This window comes from Poecilia reticulata, linkage group LG17 (genome assembly GCF_000633615.1).
Source record: "Poecilia reticulata strain Guanapo linkage group LG17, Guppy_female_1.0+MT, whole genome shotgun sequence".
In the NCBI taxonomy this organism is placed as follows: domain Eukaryota; kingdom Metazoa; phylum Chordata; class Actinopteri; order Cyprinodontiformes; family Poeciliidae; genus Poecilia; species Poecilia reticulata.
Genome location: NC_024347.1, coordinates 5,771,255 through 5,784,787, shown reverse-complemented (window position 1 = coordinate 5,784,787; position 13,533 = coordinate 5,771,255). Strand labels below are relative to the sequence as shown.

Genomic DNA, 13,533 nt, shown 5'->3' with positions numbered 1-13,533 from the left:
GTGGACATGTTAAGTGCAATTTTAAATAAATGTAAAATATGATAAAAATAATTTTTGTGTCATTTGATTCCTATTCAAGACACTTTGATAAAAATGAGTATCTTTGTTTACATTTTTGGTTGGTGGTGTGCCTCGTGATTTTTTCAATTAAAACAATGTACCTTGGCTCAAAAAAGGTTGAAAAACACTGGCCTAGAGTTACCAAAACTAAAACCATTCTACAAAATGAAACGCTGGTGAGACCAAAAAGCTAATAACTGGCTATTAACTCCACATTTTGAATCAATATTTTCTTTTTTGGTAGTATGAGCTGGCATTTCTGCAACCTGCATTTCCCTCTGGTGATACACTGGAAGACTGCTGGAGGACGGAGGTCCTTAAGAAACGACTAGGATCAGGAAACGGTAAGTTTTCTTTTTTTGTAAGTAACAGATTATTTGTTAGTTATTATAACATAATCCTGCACAACAGGAGTGTATTCTTTAAAATTAATTCTATACTTAACAATTAATACATATAATAAATAACATTACAACTAACTATCTGCTACATGGATTTAACAGTAAAATAAAAAAATTGCTTTTATGTTTCTAAGAACAGATCATGAGATCATGTTATGCATTTTTGTTTTAATTTGCATGAAATTACAATGAAACTGTTTTATTTCTGTTCATAAGAGTCTCTTACCAGCACTGCCTAATATAGAGTTAACATGCTGTTATGCTTTAGTACACTAGATGGCAGTGTTTACTCATCGATTGATGCATTTTTGACTCTTCAGAAACACTTGGAGCAACAAGAAGCTGATGTGTGATCCCATCCTCGATTCGTAAGAAATCTGGACAGAATGCTTTCCCTGTCTTTATATTTGTTATTCTTAATCGCACGTTTGTAAATGGAAGTGCAGCTATCTTCACTTTAAAACGGCTTTTCTGCTTCAGATTTAGAAAACAGAGCCAAGAACCCAAGAACAATCAATTTTAAGCTTGAAACCCAAAAATATGGCAAGCGGCCAAACCCCAGCTGAAAATCAATAAGCCTTACCTTATCTACTCCGGCGCTGAGGATGAAGTTGCCTTTTTTGTTCCACTTGAGTGCAAATATGGGCCCTTTGTGCTGACCCAAAGTACTGGCCAGGTTTCCTGAAGAGCACAACAATCAGACGACTCCGGGAAGGAGATAAACGAGGTGTGCTTTGTGCAGCTGTGGTGTGTGTGTGTTAGTTACCATCTTTCGTCCATATCCGGGCGAAGCCGTCGTATGAGCCGGTGGCCAGTAATGTGCCCTCACTCTGGAAGAGAGGTGCGATTCTTGTTAGCTTCAGGCAGCCATTTAAATGGGTTTCATCTTCATAATTAATGACTTTATTGTTTTCTCATGTGAGACTTTAAGAGGAAAACATCAGCTTTTATTTTATGCTGTGCGTGACCGTAGCAGTGGAATAATAAGTATTTGTTTTGTTGGAGGGGCTGCACAGTGGCGCAGTTGGTAGAGCTGTTGCCTTGCAGCAAGAAGGTTCTGGGTTCGATTCCCGGCCTGGGGTCTTTCTGCATGGAGTTTGCATGTTCTCCCTGTGCATGCGTGGGTTTTCTCCGGGTACTCCGGTTTCCTCCCACAGTCCAAAAACATGACTGTCAGGTTAATTGGCCTCTCCAAATTGCCCCTAGGTGTGAGTGTGTGTGTGCATGGTTGTTTGTCCTGTGTGTCTCTGTGTTGCCCTGCAACAGACTGGCGACCTGTCCAGGGTGACCCCGCCTCTCGCCCGAAACGATAGCTGGAGATGGGCACCAGCAACCCTCCCGACCCCACTGAGGGACAAGGGTGTTAAGAAAATGGATGAATGGATGGATGGATGGATGTTTTGTTGGAAGAATGACATTATGTCAACAGGGATGCACCGATTGCAGTTTTGTGGCTGATCCCTGACCTGCTGATAACTGTAGGGAATTTCCACAACCTTTACAGATTAGATTGACACAACACTTTGTAAAAGTATTCACACCCCTCGACCAAAGAACTTTATTTTTCTGTTTTTATTGGGGGGGTTTTAATGATGGACTCAAACCAGTCCATAAAGATCAAGTCTTGTAGTAAAAACTGCCTTTAGTGTGACCTGAATTTTCTGTCTATCTTTTGCTGCAAATAGTGACATTTCTGCAATTTGTTCATCGCAAAGCGGCTCGAGCTTTTTTCATAATACCAACTTAGATCTGGACTTTGACTAGGCCATTCTTACACCCGACTATGCTCTGATCTGAACCATTCAGTTTTGCTGAAGGTTGTTGTTCTGCTGGAATGAGAGCCTCCACATTTCCTCCCAGGGTTGCTCTGTATTTAGCTCCGCCCATTTTCCCATCAGGTATGAGCAGCTTCTCCGTGCCCACAGTATGATGACCACCATATTTACAGTTTGGGATGGCGTGCTTGAACTGACATGCAGGGCTACTTTTCCATCACTCAAACTGTTGTTTTGGTCATTATCGTCTTCCACATGTTTGCTGTCTTCCCTACATGAATGGTGGTAAAAATCCAAACGGGAATAAATGAATAAATTCAACTTACAACTGCGCTCTAGTTTCTGTTGGTCTAGCAAATAAAGTTGAACCCAAATTTCAAAACTGAAATAAAGCTCTCATTGTAATATTCATACAAATATTCACCTCCTGCTCTTTTCCTCGGGGCTCCAGGGTTACATTAGTTTTCATTTTATCTCACTATTAGTCTTCAAGTGAGGCTCACTTTAAGACCAAATCAATAAGTACAAAAATACATTTGAGCATTACAAATGAATAAAAAATATATTTAAAAAAATAAAACAATTAAAAAGTATGAAAAAAAAAATATTTGCTTTTTTATGACTAAAAAATAATTAATAAATTAATTTAAAAAATACAAAATACGTGCATTTTAAAAATAAAGAATAAATACAGAAATTAAAAATAAATTAAAATGATGAAAAATAGATTAAAGAATAAGACAAAAATATTTATTTATTTGTTTAAAAATAAAAACTAAAGTAATTAAAATAATAAATGAATAAAAACAAATAATAATAAAAAACCAAAAATATTTGTTATGCTACTTAAAAATTGAGAAGAAGAAAACGTTACTTTTCTCGTGGGAAAATAAAAAATGTTGTGACTAGATGGAAGGCCTTCGGCGATGACTGTCCAGATCTAGAAACATTTCTAGGTTAGACTCCACACACTCACATTCCAGTCCAGGGAGGTAACGTCCTTGTTGCTGGGGACGTCCTGGCCGCCCTCCCGTATGCAGTGCCTCAGAACCAGCTGGGTGGACCCCCCCGTGCTGTTCTCACTCAGGTTCCAGATCCGCGCCGTCGAGTCTCCTGACCTGGATCAGCAAAAAGGAAGGATGTTTTACAAAGCAAAAAAAAAAAAAAAACTTAGTTTTTTTGGTTAATCAAGGCGGTTTTTCCCCCTGCGTATTTAGCCTTCTATGTGAATTGTCATCGTTTTTTCACCATATGTATACTTTTACAGGCCGTGCTTATTTAACAGTGTCTGTTTTTAATTCTGTTTTAATCTCTGTGGAGCCGTGATAACGAGCCCAGGGACATAAACGCAGAGTGGCAGAGAAAAGCACAGCTGATTCAAAACGGTGGGCGTTATGACTCAGAACAACACAACGGGTGACTCTGACTTCTTCATTAAACGGGAGTAAAGAGAAACAGCGTTTTCCTCCAGCGACGGGGTGTGTGATGAAAAGAAAACACGCAGAAAAACATGTAGACGGATCAGAGCCGCTGTAAACTGCAGCGTCGAAGACGAGGTGTGATTTCTGCTGCCAGATCTTTCACTGGGATCTCAACCTTGTGCATTAAAGTGTTGCTATGGTAGCAAAATAAAGCCCCATCAGATCAGGATAATTTCCATTAGCAGCAATATGCAGATATGTAGAAAAAGGATTAATTGTAAAGATCCTTATGCGTGTTTCAATGTAGAAAAAAGAAGATTAGTGGTCGACCGATATTTTGGACAGATTTGCAAATTCTTTTTTTTCTTGCATCGACAAGCGTACGCTTTCAACTACTTTTAATGTATTTTTAGCTGTCTAATTTAGCTCTACATGCCCTTTGATAGTCTCTTTGTCTCAGCATAAGTGGGAAGAAACGACAGTAAATGTTCTAGCCACTGTTGAAATGTTTTGTTTGCTTTGTTAATGTCTCTTTTTTGCTTAAATTGAGACTTGTGTAACATTTGTTACCATTGTTTCATTTTTATCATGTAAATGGAGGAAGAAAAGGCTAGAGATGCACTAATCTGACATTAATATGTGTATCAGTTTTGATATTGAAAAAGATTCAAGATTGGGATTCTGTGACATAAGGGCAGATCTATTCAGTCTAATTCTATGCTTTGTGCTATGAGCAATGTCGTGCTTTATTTATTCTATATTACACTTCGTTAATTGAACTGACTGAACAAATGAAAGTTATTTACACATGTCTGACCAAACTTGTGTCTTTACTGGTGCAAAGTTATCTAATTAATTTGTAATTCAGTATATTTACGTCTGTGTTTTTAAAAAAAACAAACATTTTAAGTCCATCCAGCTGTTTTTCTGTATCGGATCGGTATTGGGAGATACAGGAAGTGAAAAAAGCGGATCGATGCTTCCCTAGAAAAAGCAACATCGGTTTCAAGAGTCAGCTCAAAAAAATTGGCAGCACATAGTGGGGATTGGTTAGACTGACGCAAAAATAATTGCCATTGGTTGAAAAAAAAACACCTGTATCAGTCAATTTCTACAGAACATGGATTAAGTTTTTCTGAGAAAATTGATTAAAAATGCCACGACCGCTCTGAAACACGTTCCACACACAAAAAGGCGGTGCTGACCCGGAAGCAAGCAGGTCGTTCACCGGGTTCCAGGCACAGATAAAAACCTCCGACTCGTGGCCTCGCAGGACCATGGCTTTGCTCTGGGGGATCTCCACATCCCGGTCCACCTCCATCATCTCTGAGTGGTTATCTACAGCAGAGGGAAGGGAACACAGCCAAACTAAGGATTCACTGGCTAAGGCACAAATAAACAGTCAGACCTGCACACATTCCAGGTTTTGAAGCTAAACTCTGGTGTTTCAGCTTTGAGCTACCGATACTAATTTTAGATTATTTCAATTTTACTTGAATAAAAAAATGACACACTTGTGTTCACGCATCTGGAAGAAAAAAAAACAAAACAAAGACAAAATATCAAAACTAAGGATGCAGTGGTGAGAAGCGGTGCTCTTCCTGTTGTTCACCACAATAACTTGTTTCCATGAAGTGACATGCAGGATGCCCATTCTGAGAGTGAGTATCACAAAGGGCTTTAATATGACTCCAGGATCTGCCAGAGTTGTCATGGTAACAACTTTTGTTTAGCACTTGTGAAATTGTCTTGGATCTATGACTTGATATTTTGTCTCAGGGGGGAAAAAAACACATATGCAGGTATACAATTTTATTTATGAATTTAAAGGAGCGGTCTGTATTTTTGAGAGACAGCACCATCATATAACACAATCAAGTAACTATGTCACCTTGAGTTGATTTGAAAATGCTGTATATATCAAACATAATGTAAAAGAAATTAGATTTTACAATTTAATGCCTTGAAATTCTGCCTCTGTCTCTTTAAGAAGCTCTTGTTCATTCTGAAACTCTGCCTTCAGGAAGTCATCAAGACATTTTTATCAGTCTAAGAAGTAAATCCTATAATAACTCAGCAGAAAGGGGGAAAAAAACAATACGTGGTGCAGTTCCACCAGCATCTAATTGCTGCTGGCTAGTCTGAAGGAGCCAAGTAGGGGAGCTGCGGGGGAGGGAGCCTCTGACGCAGAAGCTTGGAAATTGCAGCTAAGAGGAGGAGCTACACCTCGAAAGCAGGGCTAAGGCCAGTCAGGCGTTTTGCACAGCTGAATGGTTGCCATGGAGATTAAAAGATGTAAGCATGTATGAAAGAATCAAAGCAACACTCCAGATGTGTTTTAATGAACGAATAACATTATAACATTATATAAAACTCAAAAAAGTTACTTAATACTGTTCCTTTAAGACAAGGTCTTAATTTTAGATACACAAATTTAAGACTTTATAAGGACACACAGACACCCTGAGTAGGAAAAAGCTTCCTCACTGATTTCTTAGTGCACTTTGATCTTGACTTATCCTAAATTCCCTACAAATCACACAAGGAGCTGCATGGTGTGCGTGGAGTTAGCTTACTGGCTAAGGCGTGTGATCCGTTTTCCTCTCCATTAGCAGGTCCTCCGTCCCCGTTCTTGGAACCTCCCTGTAGCCCCGTGCTGCTGCTGCTGCTGCCCGCCGCCGCCGCCTGCTGAGCCAGTTTGTCTCTGTAGGCCTGCTGCCGGGTCTGGACCACATCTGGCATGACGGCGTCAATCAGAGACAGTGACTCGATAGGCCGTCCATCAAACAGGGTCCCGTCCTGGACAGAGACAACAAGCTTCACACTCACACCGCAGTGCGTCGTCATCCGTAGAAGGACGGACGTTGGGAAAAGAAGCGAAACTACGATGGAGGTTTTTCTCCTAATTAACAGGAAGCGGACCTCATTGATGCTGACTTCGGCCTCCACATACTGCAGGCCCTTCTGGATGATGGAGATGAGGGCAGCAGGGGGCACCAGGGCTCCATTGATGTTCGACTGGCTGATGTGGCTCTCTATGCCAAAGGTGAATGCTGAGTGGGAGAAGCCTGGAGGATGGTGGGAAAAATCGGAAAGTAGAACGGAAGCTCATTAGCGTAGTGTCCGAAGGTTAGTTGTAGCAGCGGCTGTCAAATCATTTAAAATCAACTCCACAAGGTTTTCCGATGGCACAGAAAGCAGCTGTACCTGACTCTTGTAGGTATCTGTAAACCAGGAAGTTGACCTCATCGCTGCTGATGCTCATTTTTAGTCCTGCTGATTAAACCATCGGGTCAGCACAGGTCAGTAGCCTGTAAAACACGAACGGAAGCGAATGAAACAAACTGCAAAACTTTAGAAAAATCCCAACCCGGAATGATATTTTCTGTTTCCACCCTACTTTCACTAAAGGCACATGCCTCGTCGCTGAAGCCAGGCCCACCGGTTTCCACTCATTAACCTACATCTGGAAGTGATTCCTGCACGGCTTGTGTTTGTGCTCTATTCCTGTTCTGGCAGAACCTACGCTGTTTAAATGGAAATGTCGGAATAAACAAGGAGAGTGGAAAAAGGACAGAATGTCCACTGTTTGCATTCTGCCAGTCCGCTGAATGAGTCAACACGTCTTCTGCTGCGTCCCTAAAGGCTGACGTCCAACGCCAGCTAAACCTGGAGGCCTGGAATGGAGGAAAAGGCCTCCAGGAAGCGAGAAGCAGGCGGTCAGCGAGTCCAGCTGGCTACTGAGCCTCAACACACTACGACTCAGCAAATTTCAGGTTATTCGACACAACACAAGCTCTGGCAGAGATGGAACTCAGTGTTTGATCCTATACATTCACACCAGTCCAGTGCAGTCCGCTTTAATCCAACTCCAGTCCGTTTGCCTATAAAGTCCGGTTCATTTGGGGAGGTGTGAATTCGTAATTCGTAAAAAAGCAAACTCTGGTCCGGCTAAAAACCTCGACCTTGGTGCGGTTGTAGGGAACTCTGGTGTGGTTTATATTCATATGTGAACACCAAGCAGACCGGAGACCGCTTCAAAAGCAGGAAGTGGACTGTAACGCAAGGCATTCTGGGTAAATACAATCAAAGCAAACATGAGAGTCTAGCGTTGGAGGGAGAAATAGCTTGTGTTCTGTTGTTTGTTTTTTTTAACCAAAGGTAAAAGAGAAATCCTCCAACCACTAAAATCTGAAACTTCTCCATATTTGCTTGCATTTCGTGAAGAAGGAAGTTGTGTTCTGTGTCTTCTTCAAAGGTTTTCATGTCGTTTCCTTCAGTGGTTCTTGATACAGCGCCACCACAGGTGTGGAGGGGAACAGTTATTCAATTAGTTTGTGGTGTGGAAGAGAACCGCAGCACCTGAAAATTTTACAAATGCTGCAATTTTGTCCCCAATGGAACAGTTTCCTGAACTATTAGGTTTGAAAATAAAAATAAGATCTTGGCTTCTTAGTGCATTTTCACACCTGACAGTTCGGTAGACTCGGTTCCATTGGGGACCAAAATGGCAACATCTGGGGTTTTTTTCTGCTACTGTAATTCATTTTCACACCTCACTCTGTCAAATGAATAAAACGCTTTGAAAAAATAGTTCACCCCATCACCTGTGGGGGCGCCGCACCAATAACCACTGAAGAAGAATTGAACAAAACTTCCTTCTTCACAACATGAAAACAAACATGCAGTAGCGTCAGATTTTAGTGGTTGTAGAATTTTTCTTTTGTTTTTGGTAACAAACCACGAGCAATTGCTCCCGCTGGCACTAGACTCTCATTGTATTTACCCAGAATGCCTTGCCTTAAAGTCCGCTTCCTGCTTTTGGAGAGGTCTAAAGTCCGCTTGGGATTCACATATGAATTTGAGCCGCACTGAAGTTCACTTGAACCAAACCAAGACCTGTGTTTTTATGCAAACCGGAGTTTATGTTTTTGGTCCACACTCACATTCACACCTCTAGAGTTCGACTAAAGCAGACCAAACAGGGCTGGTGTGAATGCAACCTTAATGACCTGTAAAAGTATTCACATCCCTCTAACTTTTTCACATCTTGTCCAGCTGCAGCTAGAAACTTAAGTATTTTATATATGATTTAATGTGAAAAGACCAACACAAACTAGGAAATGACTGGCAGTAAATGATCCACAGTTTTCTACAGTCAGACATGTTTGCATTTAATCCACCTGACAGAATGGATGGATTCCGGAATCACAGTCTTCTGCAGTCAGAGCTGCAGGTTTTCGGCCAATTTTGCTACCAGTGGTACAGGTACATTGCACAAAGTGAATGAAATTATGAAACCTCCAATAAACAGACAGAAAACCAACCAATTTAAATTCAGAGTGGTCAAATATGGAGCCAGAATTATGCTGACTGATGGCTAAAGCATGCGGTCAATTACCTCAGTTGAGTTTCAAAGCCTTGAATTTTTGGATTCGGAAAACAAATGACACAAAATATCCCGACTGCATGTACAGAATCAATTCAGCGTTTCTTTTCTCAACTCCTAACAGGAATGTGGTCATCAATACAGTACCCATGTGATCAACAAGACGTCTTCAGTTGCACATGTTGGCCGCCTCGTCTCTGGACCCTGAAATAGAGAACAAAAACAGACCCTGAGTGTTCACCGTCAACTTCATAAACCTTCAAATACTCCATATTTGCACTCTGCAGTGTCACTTTGCTTCTTTTAAACTGGTGTTTTTCAGAAAATTGACGCAGCAAGACAACTTCTCAGGTTAGTAGGGCGACAGTACATTAGTAGAGCATAGCTATTTAAAAAATTATATTTGCGAAATATTCCCCTAAAACGTGGTTTGTCTGTTTTACGGTGACCTCGTCTCTAGAGGGCAGAAAGCTGAGATCCTGGGAAAAGATCATTTAGAAAACAAACCAAATCAGAAAAGAAGACAAAAGTTTCTTCTTACTTTTAACTGAGTTCTATAGTAACGAGGATTATCTGCACAGATTTTATTAGTTTTACTCAGACATTAGGCTGCTGTCCTTCATTGTGAGGAAAAGTGTAAAAACTGTTTTTGAATACTCGATAACTGTATTGATATTTGCAATATTACACCATTCCCTTCAAATGTTCTTCTTAATGTCCTGTTTTATCAGAGACGTTCTACAAAAATAACATTCAGCTCTTAGATCTTTGAGAAATAACCATTACCTTGTATACGCGCAGTGACATCCTGTACGATTGAAAAGTTCATTTATTTCAGTAACTCCGTAACTAAGTAAAGTTTATACTGTATACATTAAATCGATGTTTTCAACCCTTCATTTCTGCTAACTATGAAGATTTTTCGGTCATAATCATGACAATGTGACATTTTAGACCAGAAAATTACGTCAGAAAAATTAAAAACATTTTTAACAGAAATTTGGGTTCACTGAAAAAGTATGTTTAATACCAGCTTAAAGGTTATCTGAGCGTCATTGGAACACAGTTTCTAATCAATTGAATATGTTCTGCACCTGGAAATTAACCAAAGGATGAAAAAGCAAAGATGTCTTCTGCGACTAATAAAAACTAAAAACTATTCAACTAATAAAAACCACCAAACCCACTCTAATTAAAACGAATTAAAACAAACATAATTAGATTTAAAGTCACCACAAAAAAATAAAACTAAACTATAATGAAAAATCCTGCAGCTGAAGGTGTTCAGGAAGTCCAGATTGTTTGATAACCACATTCAGCTTGTTAGTGATGAAGATGATGATGGATGGTTTGTGGAACCAACCAGTCACAGGATTTACATCAATCACCAACAAGAGAAAGACGCCGAGGTGTAAACTGTAAATCTTGTTTGGCCTCCGGAGCTCGTTTGCCTTCAAAATCTTTACACCAGGGAAACACCCAGCACAGATTTTGTTCACATGGTGCTATGAATACCAGATCAGACTTCCTGTTGTCCGCCTCATCTCTAAAACCTCACAGCTGTGCGGTTGCGGAGCGTCTCGGTGACCACGAAGGGGAAACTGTCCAGTCAGCAGATTTCTACATCCTAATCTCGGCGATAACGTTACATTTCTGTGTCAAAAATACTTTTTTCACTTTTTGTTTGTTTGACATATTCAAAGTTTTAAAGAAATTATATATGGGGTTCTTATTAGCTTTAAAGTATAATTATCTAAATTAACATAAGTACATATGGATGAGTTTAGCTTTAAAAAAAAACTTTAAAAAAACAAAAACATTTAGATATGGTAATATTTCCATTCATAAAGACGCACATGTGCTTGTGCAAATGCTTATGCTTGTTAAAAACGGCTAGCAAAAGGAGCTAAACTAACTTCAGAGTGGACATCAGGCGGACCAGCCCAGTTCGAGGTGGAATGGGAGTATCACGGCCATTCTATAAATAAACAAACAACGTGGAATATCTGGAGCTGCCTGCTGTTCAAATAAACCACTGCAACTCAGTTGTTTCGGAAACTAAAGTAATCACAGCGGTAGTGTAAAGCCGTGTAACCTTAGCTCACTGGCTACCATGCGTGTGTAATCAGTTCGGCATGGCGCTGGTTGTACCCGTCAACACACATGCCAGTCAGTCAAGGCGGGGTACGGCTTACTTATTTTGATGCAGGCAATTGCGTCCCGTGCCTATTCTATTATAATAACTTCGCATTTGTGCTTGTTATTTTTATTGCGTTATTACTACTAATTACCGTCATTTGAATACCTCTCTAACATAAATTCCTGCCTTGAACCAAAAGGTCGTCAGGCTGCTACTCCCGTGGACTTGCCAACAAGCTAGCTGGCTAACTGGATAAACCTAGCATGCTATGCTAATGACAGTGTAGCTACAATGTCATACCTACTTGGGTTAAAACTTCCAACAGACGGTATCTTCCATTCACTTTGACGCTCAAGTCAGACCATGTTGTCGCTTTAATCCATTGCAGGGTTGCTCCCTTTAGCGCATAGATGAACTATGGTGAGGTTATAATATTAAAGCTAAAACCCGGCGGTAAGAGCCCAGCAACGGCTTCAGACACACAGCGGAGTGACCTGTCATGCTAAAATGGGCTGCTTGTAACTACTGTTATTTCAGAGCGTCAGACAGACACTAAAGCCTGTTTGAAAGATTATTACCCGTGGTGGCAGCAGGGAACAGTATATGTTTACAGTATCGTCGGTCAGTGTTAAGGATAACCTTAAGTACTTGATTTAAAGAGGACAAAACGATTTATTGCTATCTCTAGCCTAGTTTTAAAAAGGCCACCAAGCACCTGTGTGTGTTTAGCACAAGCTGAAAGCGTTAATTAAACATTAATTCATGGTACATTAAACACGTTCAAAGAAGGGAAAAAATGAAGCAGCGTTTCTTTAAAACGAACGAAGACAGAAGAAAATGAGGAGAACTAAAAGCCTGGAGTTCAGAAGTTTCCGTATTATGAATCAGTCATAACAGAGCCTTGTCGCCCATCCCCCACTACACCTCATTTTCTCTTGGCAAGTCACCACTAGCTGTGGATTAATGACACCCCACCCCCCCCCTCCTTTGCTCAGTCATTCAGACTAGGAAAGTCAACAACAAGCTTACATCATCATTGCAATTTGGATTTTACACTGATTTTCTTTCTCTTTTTTTCTGGCAGCTCTCAGTGCTCATAATCATATCCATTTCCCTAGCGGTGTATCTCATGGTGAAAGATATTTTCTCACATTCCTGTCTTCATAGGCTTAAGGATATGATCAAGCGAGAATTTTTTTCACTGACAAGTATCTAATTTGCTATACATTTCTTTTCTTCGTCTTGAAAAAAATTATATCTTTAAATTCAGTGGTGGGTACTGGTAACTAATAAGTTATTTACAAGACTAATAGGAAAGCACTATTTATACTTCCTTTCACCAACCAATGCTAAAGCTCTACATAGCAATTTTTTTAGTGGAAGCTAATGACAGCACTACCCAGCACATTATTTAGTGGAAGCTAAAGCTAAAGCACTAACTTCAATCACGTTTATAACCCCTAAGTGTCCAATAATGTTCTTCAAAATTGTATATCAACTTCAACAGGGTCAAATGCCATGTCCAACTGCTGTGAAAATAGGTTTCACCCACTTTAAAATCGCATGACTATAAAGGTCTAACTACATATACTTCGCAGCCGATAAACAAAACTTCAATACAGACGTGGGGCTATATTAAAATTAAAGTTTACAAAACACCCTGTAAATTGGTGCTTTAGAATTTATTTGGAAAGAAATAATTTAGGGGAAGCTAAAGGCATTTTCGCACTGCAAGGAACGGTACGGAACGGAACGGTTTCGACCGTGTTTGCATTAGAACTTGCGACCGGTTCCACCCGGCCCCTGTGGTTCCAATCGGGCCGGCCAAGCGGTTCTGCTTAGAATCAGCAGCTGATTGGCCACTGGTTGTTATGGAGTCACACGTTGATTTTCCGTTGACAGCTGGCTGCTACATCGAAACCATTGTTTAGTTTCAAAAATAATGACATCAGGTACAGCTTCGATGACGCCCTCGGTGTATATGCAAAACGCAACAGGGCTGGAACCGTTCCGTTTCGTACCGTTCCGTTCCTTGCAGTGCGAAAACGGCTAAGTGTACTGCATTTTTTTTAAAAGTTAGCAATAGCATTAAACGCTAAACAAAAAAAAAATTGGCTGCACTATTAGCATAATAATGGAAGTGTGTGCTGCTTAATGCAGTAGTCTGAAACAGCGCTCACATGTGTTGATGCTGCTGCCGAACAGTACACAGATACAATCATTTGATGGAGAAACATGAAAATAAAGCGAAATCTACAAATGAACACACCGAAAAGAACTCTGATCATCTCATTTATGCCTTCCGTGATGTCATCAGAGGACCTCAAAAGCTTGTCTTTGGAATGGC

The 13,533-nt window shown here is 40.3% G+C and overlaps 2 protein-coding genes and 1 long non-coding RNA gene across 4 annotated transcripts in view; 2 read left to right on the top strand and 1 right to left on the bottom strand.

The window, feature by feature from the left end:
- Nucleotides 1-11,684, bottom strand: part of tbl1xr1b (TBL1X/Y related 1b) — a 21,452-nt gene extending 9,768 nt beyond the window's left edge. Inside the window, exons 1-9 of one of the 2 annotated variants that reach the window (XM_008433289.2) lie at nt 11,487-11,684; nt 9,194-9,250; nt 6,865-6,968; nt 6,580-6,725; nt 6,234-6,456; nt 4,863-4,995; nt 3,213-3,354; nt 1,228-1,291; nt 1,045-1,142 (exon numbers count right to left, since the gene is read on the bottom strand). In XM_008433289.2, the coding sequence (XP_008431511.1) occupies nt 1,045-1,142; nt 1,228-1,291; nt 3,213-3,354; nt 4,863-4,995; nt 6,234-6,456; nt 6,580-6,725; nt 6,865-6,922 (864 nt within the window). In that variant the 5' untranslated portion in view covers nt 6,923-6,968; nt 9,194-9,250; nt 11,487-11,684. The remainder of the gene's footprint in view (nt 1-1,044; nt 1,143-1,227; nt 1,292-3,212; nt 3,355-4,862; nt 4,996-6,233; nt 6,457-6,579; nt 6,726-6,864; nt 6,969-9,193; nt 9,251-11,486) is intronic. The other variant, XM_008433288.2, reaches the window with a different exon arrangement.
- The window catches only part of kcnmb2a (potassium large conductance calcium-activated channel, subfamily M, beta member 2a), a 37,593-nt gene that overhangs the window by 5,179 nt on the left and 18,881 nt on the right, over nt 1-13,533 (top strand). The window contains exons 2-3 of the mRNA XM_008433291.2: nt 305-404; nt 782-829. Coding sequence (XP_008431513.1) covers nt 807-829 — 23 coding nt within the window. The 5' untranslated portion in view covers nt 305-404; nt 782-806. The remainder of the gene's footprint in view (nt 1-304; nt 405-781; nt 830-13,533) is intronic.
- LOC103479068 (uncharacterized) lies at nt 6,977-9,317 on the top strand. Its single transcript, XR_535890.1, has 2 exons — nt 6,977-7,433; nt 9,171-9,317. It is a non-coding gene; the product is annotated as an uncharacterized LOC103479068 (long non-coding RNA).